This window comes from Polistes fuscatus, unplaced genomic scaffold (assembly GCF_010416935.1).
Source record: "Polistes fuscatus isolate 324 unplaced genomic scaffold, CU_Pfus_HIC Scaffold9, whole genome shotgun sequence".
Taxonomy (NCBI): Eukaryota; Metazoa; Arthropoda; class Insecta; order Hymenoptera; family Vespidae; genus Polistes; species Polistes fuscatus.
The window spans coordinates 7,506,499-7,525,864 of NW_025113173.1; the positions used below are offsets into that span (position 1 = coordinate 7,506,499).

Sequence of the window (19,366 nt, forward strand, 5' to 3'; positions counted from 1 at the left end):
ACAATAAAACAAAATATTGTTATATTTAACAATATAAATTAATTATTATATAATAATTGAATATATACAATATTGTATAATACTGTATACTATTACTTTATTATATTATACACGGTTATTGTTGTTTAATATTATATTTGTAATATATTTTCTATACAAGACACCCTGTATACTTTCGTATTATACTATTACAAAAATTACAGTATAATCCATATTACTCAACAATAAAATATACACAATATTATATAACAATAAATATTTATTATAATACAAATGAATACTTACGAATCTATCAAAAATTCGATGTATTTTCAATACGTAGAAATAATTTATTTTACAATTTAACAAAAAGAAAAAGGTACGCGTCATTTAGGGATAATACTTTCGAGGTTGAACATTTTAAAAAATTTGCATGACAAAAACTAACGACCGTTCGAATCGAATCGAATCGAGGAAACAAAAGAAAGGAAAATAAAAAAGGTGATCAATTGATGACTAAATTAATTGTAAATCGGACGTGTAAAGAAAAATAAAGAGAAGGTAAAATCTGGCAAGGATTCAAAAAAAAGATCGGTCATGCACGGTTACACACACGTGGTTTTTTACATTCACTCGTGTGTCAAAAATCGTGTTCATGGTCAAACCTTTTCACAGTACCAACCAACCAACCAACCAACTCTCTTAGATTAGCCGAAATTGCAGACACATTGTGACACCACCGAGCGTGAAAATGATTCCGATTTTTTGTCTTCGAAAACAAACAAATTCTAAAGCAATGGTTCAGGCTGCTGTTGTTTCTTGTTTTTTTTTTTTTTACTTTTTATTGTTTTTTGTTTGTTCGTCTTCTTTGCAAATAAAAATCCATTCTTCCTTTTGGAAAGAATAATAATAGTAATAGAAGAAGAATAATAGAACAAAATCATTCAACGATACTAAAACGTTGGTCGACCCTGTTTTTTTTTTTTTTGCAGATTATTCTTTTAAATATTTATTCGTAAATAAAATGTAATCAATGTAAGTGTGTCTTAAAATATTATTCGAATATTTGAAACGTTCGTTACATTATTGAAATACGTTTTTATTATATTTTAGAATAATTATAAATTCTTCTTTTTTTTTTCTATTTCGTACAATCGTAATATATTTTATTACTCGTATGATTATTGAAGAATAATTTATATATATATTATAATAATAAAATTATCAATTTAATTATATTATTTTATCAATTTTAATCGATGATAGAAAATCTAGATTAAATAAAATTTATAATAACATTATCAGCTATTAATCAATTGCAAATTATTCATCCAATGATTAACTTATATTGCAATTATTGTATTTCCCGAAATATTCCTACCATATTTAATTATCATAATTACTTGATCATCAATGAGACTAATTATAAATAAAATATTAATGATTATCAAATTAAAGTAAAAAAAAAATAAATAAAAAAATAAAAGAGAATTTTTAATAAGCAGTAGTACAAGTTAAAAAAAAATTTTTAATAAGCAGTAGTACAAATCAATAATAATAATTGTATTCACGATCATCATATTATATAATAGATATTATGAATAATTGTTGATTATAATTTTGTTTCAGCGATGGTCGTTTGTTAGAGGGTGATCAAATCCTTGCGATAGATGGTCAACCATTGGATTCAAATATTTCACACGAGCAAGCAATTTCGATTCTTCAAAAAGCTCGCGGTTTGGTCGAGTTGGTAGTGGCAAGAAGCAACCAAGGTAAATTATATCATTTTTATATTATCCATTAAATTATTATTCTTAATTATAATTATAAATATTATTATATATAAATATTATTCTTAATTATCTTAATAATAATTAAATTATTATTCTTTCTCTCTCTCTCTCTCCCTCTTTATATATTAATATCACACAATTTCATTTCATTCCATATTCTTATAATTTATTATTATAATAGATCATAGAATTCTTCCAAACAAACTTACAATCTCGTTTGATTTTTATTTAAATAAAAAAGAAACAAGAGAACAATCATTCTTGATTCTTATTTTATTTATTTTGATCAACAACAATAATTAATCTCCTATCATCTTCACATTATTCGTAAATACATTTCTACAGATTATACTTTTAATTAATTAATAGAAATAATTCTAACACTTGTGTAATCTTTATATGTTAATATCACACAATTTCATTTCATTCCATATTCTTATAATTTTTTTATAATAGATCATAGAATTCTTCCAAACAAACTTACAATCTCGTTTGATTTTTATTTAAATAAAAAAGAAAACAATAAAACAATCATTCTTGATTCTTATTTTATTTATTTATTCAACAATAATAATTAGTCTCCTATCATCTTCACATTATTCGTAAATACATTTCTACAGATTATACTTTTAATTAATTATTAAAAATAATTCTAACACTTGTGTAATCCTATTCTTTATCCAATCAGCTTAACCAATAAGACAGTTATCTTTCTATCCCACTTCGTACAAGTTCCTGTATCATTTCACTTGACTTTAATTAACTCCCCAGCATTATGTGGATTAATGCGTATGAAAAAAAAGAAAGAAAAGAAAACACACAAAAAAACAAAAATGTCCAAGTGTCACTTTCTTCTTCTTACTCTTCCCTTCCCTTCCCTTCCCTTCCCTTTTACCCACGTCCGTTGTCCCTTAAGCATCATCTCGTCTGACGAAAAGAATTAGTTCATATAGTCCCTTCATAGAAAATGGAATCTAGTAAAATGGAATAAAGTCGAGGGGTGGTAAGGGAAGGGAAAAGAGAAAGGGGTAGGAAGGGGAGTCGTTCTGTCGATCGGAAGAAGATTGCTTCCGATGACAGAAAAAAGAAAAAAAAAAAGACAAAAAAGAATAAGGAAAGAAAGTTTTATTTCTATCTAATGGTTTAGCTAGTCTAAGGAAAATGGAAGGGGGTGGCGGCGAGTATTGGAGGGGTAGTATGGGATGGATAGATAGTTCTGTAGGTGGGGTGAGGAGGGGGCGGTAAGGTAAAAGACATTTCACCGCAGCCCACCCAACTCTTCCTAGTTGGATCGATTTTTCTTATTAACGAAATTTGGGTATAATGATTTTGTTCAGACGTTGGGAATTCTTTGCCGACGGATGAATTGTCCGGAGGTTCGAGTTCAACAGCGGCCGCAGGAGGAGCAGCAGCTGTTGGAGGAGCTGCCGTCATCGGTGCTGGTGTTGGTGGTGTTGCTGGTGTTGTTGGTGGTAGTGCCTGTCTTCTGGGAAACAACGGAAACAATAACAACAACAATAACAATAATATTAATAACAATATTAACAACAATAATATCAACAACAACAACAACAACAACCTCAACAACGTCAACAACGTCAACAACAATAATCAGATTGGCTCGGACAAAGATCAATCGGTGTCAGTATCGTCAATTGTTACCCCAATACCAACACCTAAGTCCAGTCAACCTACCAGTACCACATCTGCAGCAACACCTACGCCAACACCTACACCTATACCTACACCTACTTCGACACCTGTACCACCACCTGGCACCGTTCACGCAGGCCTCGTCATCGAAAGGAGCCCTTCCGCTGTCAGCGACGCCTCCAAGAGTGGCCCTGACATGGTGGTAAGTTTACATTTTTTTTTATTTATTTATTTATTTATTTATTTATTTATTGGGGGAAGTTCCAAAAATTCGTGCGTTTTTCAATTAATTAATATTATATTTCTAAGGTGTAAATTTTGTGTACAAAAATAAAAAAGAAACCAATCCATTATGCAGTTTCAAAGATAAAAGATCATTGGGTGATGAAATAGCACGAATTATTTGTGTTCACCCTAATATTTTTATAAATATATTTATATTATTATTTTTTATTAATCGTTGAAATAGGATATTCTGAGGGTGTTATTCGAGATGCATTCTTATTCATTTTCATCAATATTTTTAAACGATTATGGAGTACCATAGAAATATGTTATTAACAAAAATTGTTGATTTAATTACGACGAATAATTTGTGTTCTATACGTTTTGATCGTATTACCGGGATTGTTCTTTAAATAATAGGGTTTACGTTCTATCATTTATCGTGCGTATTTTTTCAGTTTAAAAAACAAAAAATTGTTTCCTTGATACCCCATAAAAACCATTCCTTGATAAACCATTCTTTGTATGAAAAAAATGTTATTAATAAAAGTTGTAGGTGTTGTTAGGATAAATGGTTTTTGTTCTATACATTTTGATCGTAAAACCGATAGTTCTTTAGATAATCGAATCTACTTTGTCAAAGGGACGAGTTGTCGATTTATACCTGGTGTGTATTTGTGTATGTGTGTGTGTGTGTGTGTGTGCATGTGTATGCGTAACATAGCATCGTTATAAACTTTTCTACGTTTCTCTTTTTTATTTTGCCGATAAAACTATACACACGCTCAGTACGAACAAAATGTTGTTAAGCAAAAGTTGCAAGTATCGTTAGGACGAGTATTTTTTTCATTTTTCCTTTTTCCTTTTTTTTTGTTACGTGTAACACATTTTTATCGTAAAATCGATAATTCTTTAGATAATCGACGAGAGTATTACTTTGTCAAAAGGTGCGTGTGTGTGTGGTATCTTCTCGTTTTAAACTTTTCAAAAAAAAAAAAAAATTATCTATTTGTCCTATGGAAAAAAAAGGAAAAAAAGAATTAATAAAAGGATTTCAATATTCTTTCCTTTTTTCTCTTCTTTTATTTTAGAAACGATATCTGTTAATCCTTGAATCGCTATAAAATTCGAATTTCTTTTTTCTTTATCGAAATAGTTATAGAAAAAGAAAAAAGAAAAGTACCCTTAACGATTTTTTTTCTTCTTCCTTCCCTTAGCTTATTATTACCTCTTTTCTCTCTCTCTCCCTCTCTCTCTCTCTCGTTTTCTCTTTTTTTTTTTTTATATATCAATAACATTTCTCCTTTTCCACCCCTCTCATTTTTTTTTATTTCACGATCTTTTCATCCAAGCTTCTGCCCGACTTTTTTTTTTCCCCAACTCTCCTTATCCCTTATCTCCCTATTCTTCTTCTTCCCCCTTCCCCTACTTCCCCCCCATCACCCCCACGCCCTTTTACACGCAAAACTTTTCTGGTTACTACCCGAAATATTACTTCACATCACGCAAAATTTATCTTCAACCCTGTTACTATTATTTTCTTTTTGGGAAATCTTTCATTTTCCCTTTTTCTTTTTTGTCTTCTTCCCTTCTCGTTTCATATTTTGTTATCTTTTCTTTCCCTTTTTTCTTTTTTCTTTTTTTTTTTAACTATAATGTATAAAGTTACGTGTCAGATTTCGAACGATCTCGCGAAATTTTCATTTTTCTTGTTTACTTTTTTGATTCTTTTCTTTTGTTTTTTTTTAATTCTCCCACCCTTGCTTAAAATTGTTAATTAACTTATCACGTCGAATAAATCCAATCTTCGTTCCGTTTTTGCTTAAACCAACGTTGAAAATGAAGGTAAATTACTCCAGTGACTTTGTTAATCGTTATTTTAATTACTACCCTTAGTCTCGAAACTTTGATATTGCTTGCCTGTCAAAAAAAATATATTCAGAAAAAAAAAAGAAATATAATATAAAATATAAAATAGAAAATATATAAAAATAGATTTAATATCTCGAAATAAATCCTATTTTTTGTTTTGTTTTAAAATTAATCTTCGATCTTCAGATTGATCCTGTTAATTAAATTTTACTTTAAAAATACTAATAATAATAATAATTAATATTATATTATTATTATCGTATATATCAATATCAAATTACGTTCATTAAAACAAATCAACCTTATTTTCTTTCCTTCTCTTTTTCATATCCTCCAATTTCGAGACTGCGCAATTATCATCCTTCCCCCCAATTTCTTCCCATCCCTTTTTTCTCGCAATTTTTATTTTTCTTTTTCTTTCCTCTTCCCTCGTCGTTCACGTTAAGTTTTCTCGAAGTACCATAACGAGTAAGGAAATCGTATTATCGGAAACACGAAATGATGAAGAAGAAACGATTTGCATCCGCGATAAAAAAAAAAAAGAAAAAAGAATTGCAAACGTTGAGGAACCGGTCAAATTTTCTTTTTTTTTTTTATTATTTCTTTTACCCACGTGATTCATTTTTTTTGTTATTTCTTTTTTTTTTAATTATTATTAGTATTTCATTAAAATGCCATTCATTAAAAATTTTTGTTTTGTTTTGTTTTGTCTTTTTTTGTTTTTAACCATATGTTTGTTGCTTTGAGCCAATACTACTATACTACTATTATAAAATCAGTATACTTTTATCTACTATTTTCTTTTTACTTTCATCTACTTTCTATACGTTACTACTATTATAATGTTAAGTTTAATAATAATTAAATAATTTTAATTTCCGTTTTGTTTCACCTATATATTGTATTATACAACACTGTAATTAATGGCTTTTAAGGAGGTTAGGTTTTAGGGTCAATAAAATATTATTAAATAAATAAATAAATAAAACGCCAAATAGTTATAAAAGTAACCCTTACGAAAATGATTTTGTTGTTGTCGTTCTCGTTCTTTTTTTTCTTCTTTTCATTGTATTTTTTTTTTTGTAGCTGAACACGGAATTATATTGTACTACACTTTAATTAATGGTTTTTAGGGAGGTTAGGCTCTAGGGTCAATATAATATTATTAAATAAATAAATAAAACGTCAAATCGTTATAAAAAATAACCCTTACGAAAATGATCTTGTTGTTGTCGTTGACGTTCTTTCTTTTCTTCTTTTAATTCTATTTTATTTTTGTTTATTTAGCTGAACACGGAATTATATTGTACTACACTGTAATTGATGGCTTTTAGGGAGGTTAGGTTCTAGGGTCAATAAAATATTATTAAATAAATAAAACGCCAAATCGTTATAAAAAATAACCCTTACGAAAATGATCTTGTTGTTGTCGTTCTCGTTCTTTTTTTTCTTCTTTTAATTGTATTTTATTTTTTTTTTTTTAACTGAACACGGAATTATATTGTACTACACTGTAATTAATGGCTTTTAGGGAGCTTAGGTGGTAGGGTCAATAAAATATTATTAAATAAATAAAACGCCAAATCGTTATAAAAAATAACCCTTACGAAAATGATCTTGTTGTCGTTGACGTTCTTTTTTTAATTGTATTTTATTTTTTTTTTTAGCTGAACACGGAATGGGCACAAGTAGAAGTGATAAACCTAATCAATGATGGCAGCGGTCTTGGATTTGGGATTATCGGAGGCCGTAGCACAGGCGTCGTCGTCAAGACCATTCTTCCTGGAGGCGTTGCCGATCGGGTAAGTATCCAATCGAAAGGAACCTCCTCTCACTACCCACCACATCATCCTTCTCATACTCTTCATCATCCTTCACCCCATCCTCTTCTTTATCCACCTAACTCATTTTCTCATACTTCTCTTCCATCCTCTTCTTCATCGTCTACCTCATCTTCTTCTTCTTCTTCTTCTTCTTCAACTACTATCTTCAAACACACACACGTACACAGACATATACTGAGCTTCCTTTTGGTGATTCAACTCGTACTAATTGCGAAAGGATATTTACTTTCTGACGGTTTTCAGGATGCAAGGATTCCGTTAAAATGTGAAGCCATTAGCGAGTTAAACGATTATCTTCACCGTTTATCAGACTTAATAGAATCCTACTTGCCCTATAGTACAAACTATTATATATATGAACACCCTTCCCCCAACACACCCTTTGTATATACGTGTGTATGTATATATGTATATAGATTGATGGTAAATAGACTTCAAAGAGAAATTATTCGTTAGGGTAATTAACGTTAGGCTTAAATTAAACGTGTCTACTATTCTTTATCCAGTAAGCCGTAATTATTCGTGTTCATTTTCATGAACATTAGATCAGTCGTTTCGTTTGATCAAATTTATCATTTTAATTGAAAAAAATTGAGGTAAATCTAAATTGATAATTAGGTTAATTAGATAATTATTGATACTATGTTTTGATATGTTAAACAAGAACTGTTAGATATTAGATTGAAATTGTTTTTAGATTTTATTTTGTAATTGTATAATAATAATATTAGTATCTATATTAATTTAACGTTTATTTGGATTTAGGGGGACGGAGGTGAGGGGTTATATTGTACATATTAATGAATTATTCTAAACTAGCTTGGATTTTTAGGTTTACAAACAAATAATGTGGAATAATCATTTCTAAACTTTGATTTATCAAAATAAACACATTTATTAATTATATACACAAATATTAATAGCAATAAGCTCTAGAAATTCAGAATTGTGATTTATCGATACGTGCAAAACGTATAAACGTGTTAAACAATGAACTTCCGTAACAGTATATTCTGATTTATTAGGATAATCGGCTCCAAAGCGGGGACCACATACTCCAAATCGGGGATGTCAATCTACGAGGAATGGGAAGCGAACAGGTTGCAGCTGTTTTACGACAATCAGGAACACACGTGCGTCTCGTTGTCGCAAGACCAGTTGAACCAACTTCACCAGATTTCCAGGTATAATATCATTTTATAAATTCAATAAATATTTGATCGATTAATTAACAATCATCTCAAAATGATTAATAAATGGATTGTTGACTAATATCATTGATTTTAGGCCATCGGAAGTCATGCACCAATCGTCCCAACGAAGATCCTTGGTGACCCAGACGAATTGGAGAGATACTTGGTCCACAGTGTACCCGAGACCTACAACATACGACACGTACAGCAAGGGGGTGGTGATGCCAGTTACGACAACGGGTATATGTATTCGCAGGAGTCCGACGTGAGTGTGACGAAACGTGTTGATCAGCTTCTACTAATGTGCGCTACTACGATCGATGCTGCTATGAATTATTAAAAAGCACAAAACAAAAAAAAATAAAAGTGAAAAATGTAGTCCGAAAAGAAAAGAAAAGAAAAGAAAAGAAACGAAAAAAAAAAATACACACAAACACACACGAGCATATACACAAAACAAACATAAACATATATTAGCATACGTACGTAATTCCTTCGCAAATAACGGGGATTATAAAAAGATCCGCGCGAATAGTTTCGTGATATTAAAACGGGGATTATTAGAATGTAAATGGCGAAATGTGTCCCTTCTTCTCAAGGCAAGAACCAGTCTCATCATGGATGTGGTACCCAGACGCAACCCCGTACCAATTGGAGCGATGCCAGTTATACCGACGGTACCGGTACAAATTCCGGAACTACCGGTCCTCAGCATGGAGGCCATCGATGTTAATTCACTGCCAGAAATGGAGCGTTTCACCGTCGAGCTTAAGAAGGATATTTACGGCCTTGGGATCACTATAGCCGGCTACGTTTGCGAGAAGGGTGAGAGCCAGTGCTGTTAACAAAACACAACAAAACAATATACTATTAACAAACAAAATATTTCGAACAAAAATAAACGCGCACGACGTTAAAACTTTTAAAACAAAACAACAACAAAAATAAAAAATAGAAAAAAAAAACAAGGTAGACTTATAGTGTGAAGATCATCACAGAGGGACGGTTGGTTAATGATTTTTCAGAGGAACTTTCGGGCATCTTTGTCAAGAGCATAAGCGAGGGTAGCGCGGCAGACTTAAGTAATAAGATACAAATAAACGATAGGATAGTCGAGGTGGATGGTCATTCTCTACAGGGTTATTCGAATCACGAGGCTGTTGAAGTTCTTCGAAGTACCGGGCAGACCGTTGTACTCTGCTTGGAAAGATATTTACGTGGACCAAAGTACGAACAACTTCAACAAGCGATTGCTGCTAGTGAACTGAGATTACCCCAACCAAGTTCTCCGTCTATTACGAGTCTACCAAGTTTTCCAATAAGTGCAGTAAGCTCTTTCACCTTACGTTGTTGTTGCATCGTTTCTTTTCGTATAATATTCTACGAGTATCATACTTCGTGACAATATTAATCGTATTTTTCTTGTTGATTTTATTTTTAGGATGGCGAGACTACTACCGAGATAGAACCCGAAGGTGAATCGCATACGACCGTTGACAGTGCTATACTTCAAGAAGCAGATCGTGAAAGTGGTACGGAAGAGTTCGACGAAGCTACCAACGTTGAAGCTCTTCTAAGCGATCCTTCAACCGAGTTAACTCCGCAAATCCGTGCCGCCATTAAATCCAAGTGGCAAAAGATTGTAGGACCTGATACTGAGATAGTGGTACGCATGATTTCATCTCTTATTTTATAAAGAAATCCTTGTCGTTTGCTATTATTGTCATTGATAATAATGTGATAATATTGTTTACGAGTAGGTAGCACAATTGAAGAAATTTGCAGAAGGTAGTGGTCTTGGTATTAGTTTGGAAGGTACAGTGGACGTTGAGAATGGTCAAGAAGTGAGGCCTCATCATTACATTCGTTCGATTTTACCTGAAGGTCCTGTCGGTCAAAACGGTACCTTAAGATCAGGGGATGAATTGTTGGAGGTAAGATATATTTTATTATCGTTCATTATATATGTCACAAACCAACCCAACGCCCTACAGGGATTTGAAAATTCGAATCTTTGGATTTTACAACAAATTTTAATGTCGAAAGTTGGATTCTATTGTGGTGCGATGAGTTGATTACATTTATTATATACCAATGATTAACAAAGTTAATTAATGTCCAATAATAATAAAATGATTTCTTAAGGTAAATGGTTACCGTTTGCTCGGTATAAATCACATGGAAGTAGTTAGCGTTCTAAAAGAATTGCCTATACACGTTCGTATGGTTTGCGGAAGAAATGTGGCCTCCCAGGATCCATTGTGTCCTATTGACACAGCTCAACATCAAGCAGCTTTTCAGACCAGAGTAAGTTGAATGAATGTTCTTCGATTTTTACTTAATTTAATTGTTTCTTTTATTCGTTGATAATAATAATAACAAAACGAATCAACACAATAACAGAGTATTCTCGGTGGATCCCTTCAAAATCTCCTACCAACAATGGATCGACTGGTAAAGGCGAAATCTGATGGATCCTTGGCTTCAACTACAACAACCGCAACCGTGACTGACGCTAGCTTGAACAAAATGAAGTCACGATCTTTGGAGCCATTGACGGGCTTAGCTATGTGGAGTTCAGAGCCGCAAATCATCGAGCTGGTTAAAGGAGAGAGGGGCCTTGGGTTCTCCATTTTGGATTATCAGGTATTTCAGTATATATATATATATATAGGATTTGAGGATAAAAAAATTAATCCTTTCGGTGATTTGAATCAGGATTCGAGAATTCAGGTCATTCTTTGTCTTATTTATCGAGTATATAGAGTGAGTCAGCTAAAATATGCCACCTAAATAATTTTGATAATAGGAAAAAATGTTTCAAATAAATTAGGTATTAAGGTGAACCAAAGTTGTGTTGTTTTAGATAGTGCAATTGTTGGAAATCAATAAAATGACTTAATATGCAAGTGAAATATTAATTTACAAATGCACGAACTTGTTAGGGTTCACCCTAATATTAAATTATATAATATATATATAAAATCAATATTTGATTTTGTATAATTTGTACAGGATCCAATGAACCCCAACGAAACTGTGATAGTAATAAGATCACTCGTTCCTGGTGGTGTGGCTCAAGTCGATGGTAAACTTATACCGGGTGATCGTCTTCTGTTCGTGAACGATATCGGTTTAGAGAATGCTACTCTCGACCAAGCTGTGCAGGCTCTTAAAGGTGCACCCAAAGGAACCGTACGCATCGGAGTGGCCAAACCGTTACCAATACCAGATAGTATCGTACAGGTGAGCGATCAGGATGATCCGGTTGAGACCACGACGGATAGAGATAACGAGGAACCTACGCACTCGATCATGGATAGCCATAAGCAGAGGCGAGAATATTTTCGAGAGCGTAAAGTGAATGTGATCGAACCACCTCATCACATGGATTTGATAGACGGTCTTAAACATCTTCATAACCTCGTCAAATCCGAAAGCTTTTGAAAATCTAATCGACGTTACGAATCAAATCCTAAATTGATGCTATTGGTGTTCTATTTTATATTTTTATTTTATTTTACTTTTATTTTATCTCTTTATATATATATATACATACGTATATATACGTGAGCTGTTTCACAGGCCTCAATGAGATTAATTCCGCTATTAGAATTTGTTTAGAAATCGATACTTAACTTTTTATATATTTACAATAAAGTTACTTTATATTATTATTATTACTATTATTATTACGCTTGAGAATATTAAACGAGACAACAATCATTTATATGACACGTTGAATGATAAATTGTCGATTTTCTTCTTTACCTTTTGTTTCATTGAATTAATCAATTGGGGAAATGAGCGGCTCATGTATATAATAAAATTTCGTCTTTTCGTTCTTCGCGTGTCTTCGAGACCGATGATGACATTAATGTTTTGTCATTATCTACTTTTTTTTGTATCATCATCGACACTTCGAATTTATTAAAACCGCGTGTGTGTGCACATTTTGCACATAATTATGCTCGGATTTATTTTGTATGTTTTAATATTGGGAAAAAAAGAAACAATAATATCATATGATCAACGAAACCAATTTAATCTGTTCCAATTGGACAGTATCTTTTATCACTTTTTACAAAGTTTTTATTAATTATTGTAGGAAGAAGATAGAGAAACGGAAAGTTTAGGCCTAATCTAATTGTAGTTTGTTTTTTTAACATTGTGCAATAGCTATCGTTGCATCTTTTTTGTTGCAACGTTGCAGCCTAGCGGAAAATGAATCCAAGTATATAACATCAACTCGGCGTGGCTTTACGATATATAAACTGGAGAATATATTTACATATATATATCCTTCCTATCCATTACATTTGATTTGTTCTCGCCATTGTTTGTTTATATCTTTTTCATTTGTTTTCATTCTGTTTTTACAACCCCCTTTCATCTTATTAAACGCATGCGTTCCTTTTTTATGTTCAGCTTATGCGCCACTGTTCTTTTTTTGATCATGTTCGATTCTAATTTAGATGTTAGATAGTATATTTTTGCTTTACTTTAAGATTCTTTCATGCGTTAATTACAAATGAATTGTATACACATACACACACATACACACACATATATATCTATATATGTGTGAACAAAAAAATGAGAAACAACAATTAATTTAACAAATTTTGTTGATCGAATGTTTAAACGATAAATACTTTTGTTTCACCAGCAAACCTTTTCCTACACGTTTGCATCGTACATGTTTTATTTTTTTCCATATACTAAATATTATTAAAGCGTGTCTCTGCGAAAGTAACAAGGATGAAAATTTAAAGAGAGATAAAAGAAATAACGTGTAAATCAAACACAGCATAAATAAATATAGGGTGCTGCCGTGCTCATTCATTTTTTTTCTTTTTTTAATCCGATTTCCATTCATCCTTACCATCATCGCCAATAATACCTTTTCGAAATTAAGTTTAATGTTTAAGTCACATTATTTTTATATACTTTTTCTTTATCTTATAATTTTTTTTTGTTTTCGTTTTCTATTTGATTTTTATTATCTTTATTTCTTTTTTTTTCCCCTTTCCCAATTTTCTTCACTCCTTTCAACGAAAAAGAAGAGACCACACCGAAAGTTCTCAAATATTTGACCAAGTCGATTACGACAAAGTAAACTTTGATTTTACTTGGGGGAAATAGGAAAACTTTTTAACTCTTTGTAAATCTAATTATTTTTCTTATGCAATTTGAAGAAGAATAAAAGTAATACAAATATACAAATCTTCTATTTTAAATTTTTTGCAATTTTTAAAATATAACTTTATAAAGAGTTAAAAAAAAGGAAAAAGAAAAACAAGAATAAATAAACTACGAATCTATTTTATATTTTCAAGATTAGAATTTAAATACACACGCGCAAGCATACGAAAACTAATTTATATTGCCGGACACGTTCTCTCGCTTTTTCTCTTACGAGAGCCAGAGATGACCGGATTTTAAATGAGGTTTTCCTTTCGTACTTTTTTGTTTTGTTTTTTTTTGTTTTAAACCATAAATACGCTTTTATAATCGTAAGAAACAAAGAAAATAGAGAGGGATAGGAGATAGTATTGAATTTTTAATAATTAATTTTCGTCTCTCTTTCGCTCTTTCCATAATTTCTTTTTCATTTCCAAATGAAATTGGAAAATTAGAAGAAATACAAAGGAAATGAAAAATTTAAATAAGCAATATGGCGCGTAAAAATTCGCGCTCAACCATTTCCCATTAAAATTCAATTAAATAATCGCAAGAAATAGAAAAAACACAAAGAGAGAGAGAGCGAGAGTAGAATTAAAAATATTTTTCATCTATCTGCTTTATCTCTTTTTATAATCTTTCGTTTCAAAATTACAATGAAAAAGGAATGAGAAAATTTGAAAAAAAAAGAATCAATTTGGCGCGCAAATTTGGCGCGCAAACGATCAAACCTAACCTTACTCCTTATAAACTTGTTCCATCTCGATCATTTTTTATTATTATTATTTATTTTTTCTAATCGTGTGCGTCGTGTAAGAAGAAATGCAATAAAAAAAGAAAAACAGAAAAAAACAAGAAACGTATCGTGATAATATATTGATAATTTTTGAATATACAAAAATGTAATGAAAGAAAATGAGATAATGAAAGGGAGGAAAAAAAGGAGAGCCGGGAGAGGAGGAGGAGGAAGAGGAGGTGGAGGAGGAGGAGGAGGAAAGCAAAAAAGAAAAGAAAAGAGAAAGAAAAGAAAAGAAAAGGAAAAATTACGGAAATTAAGGAGAAAGAAAAAGAAATGAATGATTGATTCGTTCTCGGGATGATGCGGATTGATCACGTGATCAAATATCGGTGCTACTTTTACAGCCTAACGATGGGTTTTAAAAATGTCGTGCTGCAGCAGCTCCCTTAAGTAAGTACATTAATAAAACGATTGTAATAGTGAATGAAAGTTGCCTGGTAGAGAGTAGCTGATTCGAAATAATAATAATAAGACTATAATACTTTAATAATGATAAATAATATCAACGTTTTTTTTTTCTTTCGATAACATCTATCTCTCTGAGACGTCTCATCCCTCCCCCCTAAAAAAAAAAGAAATCTAGCTTTAGAAGAAACAACAAAGAAAATAAAAAGAAAAATACATATAAATATATGGTCAGGCTCTAATTTATTCCTTTTTTTTTTCCATGACACACACACACACATATACACACACGCTTATTTTTTAGTCTTTTCTTTTCTTTTTTTTAAATTTGCAAATCTTTTTTCTAATAAATAACTGATCAATCAGATTAATGATTAGATACTGAAATCACTGAGAGCGATTGGGAAAAAATCAGTGTGTGAATTTGGAAGAGGAAGACAGACAGACGGACAGACGGACAAACAAATACAAAAAGGAAGAAAAGAGAGAGAGAGAGAGAGAAAGAGTATGCATCTACTACTTCAGTTAGAAAAAGACAGAAACTATTATGTAATTTAAAATGAATGAATGAGTGAATAAATGAAAAAAAGAATATCAGAAAAGAGCAAGCAAGCATGCGAGAGAGAGAGAGGTTGAGAGGGTGGGAGGGATGAAAAAAGAGAGAACGATGCAAGTAAAAAATCAAAAAAAGAAACAAATCCTACCACCACTATCCATTTTTAGTTTTCTATCAAAAGCAAATGTTTACAACCTAGACATATCTAGCCCCTTCCATCTTCAGCAATATCTGAAACTTCATTTTAACCCACGCCCTTATTCCAACCACCACTACCATACCTCCACCCCCAGTCCTATCCTTCTTCTTCGTTTAATTTTGTTCTTTCTCTCTCGTCGTAAGTTGCTCTCAATCACAGCTCGTATGTCAATCTTTTCACCTTTTTGTAGAGTTCTACTACCATACCACTACTGTGTACTACTTCTTCTACTACTACTTCTACTACTACTACTACTTCTACTTCTACTTCTACTTCTACTACTTCTACTACTACTACTACTACTACTCACTGGCACTTTTCTTCACTATTATCAAGAGGCTCGTGGGACCGACAATACTGTTTCCTTCCTACTAATATGCCAACGTTTATAAACCTGAACACAACTCCATTGACTGACTACCACTACCATCACCACCACCACCACCACTAACCACCCTCATTAGAGTTGAATTTCTACTACGTGCACCAAAAAAAATAAAAAAGAAAAAGAAATAGAAATAGAAAAAAAAAATGAGAAAAGAAACTAACGAGAAAACAAAAAATGGGGGATACACGTCTAAACTTCATCCAATGGCAAACACACTCAACCCGCCCCACTGTAATGGATAAAACATACTAAACGCAAGTTACGTAACTAATATCGATTCTCCAAAGGCTTCCTTTTTTTTATCTTCTTCATCGCTTTACTTCTTTCGATAGCTATTACATACTTTTTACACTTTGTACTTATTATTATTATTATTATTATTATTATTATTATTATATTTATTATTATTATTATAATTATTATTATTACGACGTATGATAGTACAGAAAACAAAAAAGAATAATATACGATTCCAATTTAGAGTCTCTCTCTTTCTCTTATTTTTGTTTTTTTTTTACCTCCGCCGAAATCTCGAAGACACGCGCGGGAATATTTGTCGATATTGTTTTTTTTTTCTTCTTCTTCTTCTTCTTCTTCTTCTTCTTCTTTTGGAAGTAATTATAACGAAGAAAAAAAGAAAAAAAAGTAAGAAAATAATTGTTCAAACCACAGCTAGTAGTAGTTCAGTCCTCACCCCCCTCACCCCACACCACATCCCTCCTCCAAGCCTAATCGATTACACCCTTAGATTCATTTTTCACATTTTTTCTGATACGCACATATTATAATCGTAGCTGTTTGTTTTTTGAAATTGACATGTTAAGTCTGTGATTAAATTATTAAATAAGAAATTGATGATAAAGCATTTTTGAAATATAATAAGTAATGCTTGTTTCACTCGTAGGACTTATAGCAGTTTTGAAAATGATGGCTCGATTATATTTATTCTCTTTTTAGAATTTTCTGTTATTTTTTTTAATTCGATTTGCCACATAGTTTCTCTTCACTTCTTTTTCTTTTTCTTCTTCTATTTATCCATACGTTTATCTCGTTAACCCTCTAGGATTTTAATTAATTATTGTATTAGTGTTTAAAATCAGTATTGCATATATTATACTTATATAAATTCATTGTAATATAATATAAATAATATTATTTTATTTATTTATTTATATTATTATTTATTTATTTATTTTATTTTAATATATAAATAAATAAATAAAATAAATTAATATTATTTATTTAATTAAATTTATTTATTAATATTATTTATTTATTTATTTTATTTTAATATATAAATAAATAAAATAAATAAATAAATAATATTATTATAAATTATATTTATTTATTTATATATTTTATTTATTTATTTATATATTAAAATAAAATAAATAAATAAATAATATTATTATAAATTATATAGTATATATTATTTGTAATATCTAATAATTATTTTCTGTGCATTTAAAGAAAAATAATTTAATATAATAAAAAAAAAAAATCTCATTGTAAATAAATCTTATTGTAATTAATATTTATTTAGAAAAAATTTGGTTCAAATTACATTAATCTAATAGAGGGTTAACGTGTTACCTATATCACACGTATGTACACACACATGTATCCATTTTCTTTATCTCTTTCTTCCTAATTTTTCCTTTTTACCTTTCCCGTAGACGCGTTTTTAGCGTGTCTTTCTCACTAATATTTTGATTGCTTAGCGTTACGCAAATCGCATAATTCAGAAAACGAGTTTGATTGATAATGACAAATTTACAGATCTCGTCTGATGCACAAATATAATAATAATAATAATAATAATGATAATAATAATAATGATAATAATGTGCTTTAGTGCGATAACATGATATTATAAATGAAAAATCTTATTAATTATTATTATTATTATTATTATTATTAATTTAACGATCGAACGTTTCTGTCAGCACGTTCGTCAGAAATATTCCGAGTACGAACGGTTTCTGTTATGTTTCGTTCTTATTAATAATCTTTCTACATTTATTTTCGTTCAATGAAAAATAATAATAATAATAATAATAAAAAGAAAAATCCCAAATTTTCTTTCCCCTTTTCGTTTGCATCGTCATTAAAATAAAAAGTGCAATTCTAAGTAAACAATTTGTAAAGAAAATTAAAAAGAAAATAAAAAAGAACCAATAAATGCGTAATAAAAATGATCGCATAATAAAATAAAAATCGAATAAGATAATAATAATATGTGGAAGGATAAATATTATAAATGAAACTTTTCGTACTCATTTCGAGTCAAGGTGAAATCGTTATTTCGATCAGTTAAATAGAAGACTACGAATTAGTAATTGAAATTAATTATTGGAACGTTACGGGTTTGGAATTTCAATGAGCGTTCAATTCCTGTGTTTGAATTAAACACTTTTATCTAGTTACGGAACGGTAGTATAATTAATTACCGAAACGTATCGTATGTGGTGAAAGCGGTGATGATGCTGTGCACATTGCACAAGGTTCAACCTTTATGTATTTAGTATGCACCTGCGCAGGTGAATCGTCGAATGACGTAGAGAACAAACGATCGCGTAACATGTAACGTCTCGTATAACAATTTTCATTGAAAAATCACATTATCTTAATTTAATACACATTCACGTAAATAATTGAATATAATATATTTCATTGAAATAGATTAAAAATGAATTGAATATTTTTAACGCGTAAAGTATAACACTTTGTTTTTGTTTTTCTATTGAAAAACCACACCTGTGTGGTTTTATTTAATATACACATGTGTATAAAACAAAAATGCATAGGATGAGTCATGATATATATATATAATATATACTAACTTATATATACATATTTCTATATTCGAATATGCAATTTTACCTTGACTCGAATACCCGCATTCTCTTTCAGCTATTGCTAAAAATAATCGAAGATATATAATATCGATCAGTTAATAAATGTATGTATGTATGTGTATGTATGTATATATAGTTTTTCTTTTATATATAAATATATATATACATATATGCATTTATATATATATATGTTACACACATTGATCCTTTGTAATTAATATTTGTTATTACGTTAATAAGAAAAATTAAATTATCCGGATATATTAAATATTGATCAACTGAGATAATTGAATTATATGATAATAATTATGATATTATTATTAACATAATATTTCTTTTTCATACGCGTTAATGATACTACTACGATGTTATTTTACAACAATAAAAAATATTCTATTATCAAATTGACAAATTAATT

The 19,366-nt window shown here is 30.4% G+C and overlaps 1 protein-coding gene across 1 annotated transcript in view; it reads left to right on the forward strand.

Annotated features, from left to right (window-relative positions):
* Positions 1-19,366, forward strand: part of LOC122525516 — a 91,678-nt gene that overhangs the window by 42,513 nt on the left and 29,799 nt on the right. Inside the window, exons 6-17 of the mRNA XM_043648362.1 lie at positions 1,609-1,751; positions 3,110-3,627; positions 7,190-7,324; positions 8,392-8,550; positions 8,654-8,824; positions 9,159-9,384; positions 9,585-9,886; positions 10,001-10,225; positions 10,320-10,493; positions 10,705-10,866; positions 10,963-11,205; positions 11,575-11,805. Of these exons, the coding sequence (XP_043504297.1) occupies positions 1,609-1,751; positions 3,110-3,627; positions 7,190-7,324; positions 8,392-8,550; positions 8,654-8,824; positions 9,159-9,384; positions 9,585-9,886; positions 10,001-10,225; positions 10,320-10,493; positions 10,705-10,866; positions 10,963-11,205; positions 11,575-11,805 (2,689 nt within the window). The remainder of the gene's footprint in view (positions 1-1,608; positions 1,752-3,109; positions 3,628-7,189; positions 7,325-8,391; positions 8,551-8,653; positions 8,825-9,158; positions 9,385-9,584; positions 9,887-10,000; positions 10,226-10,319; positions 10,494-10,704; positions 10,867-10,962; positions 11,206-11,574; positions 11,806-19,366) is intronic.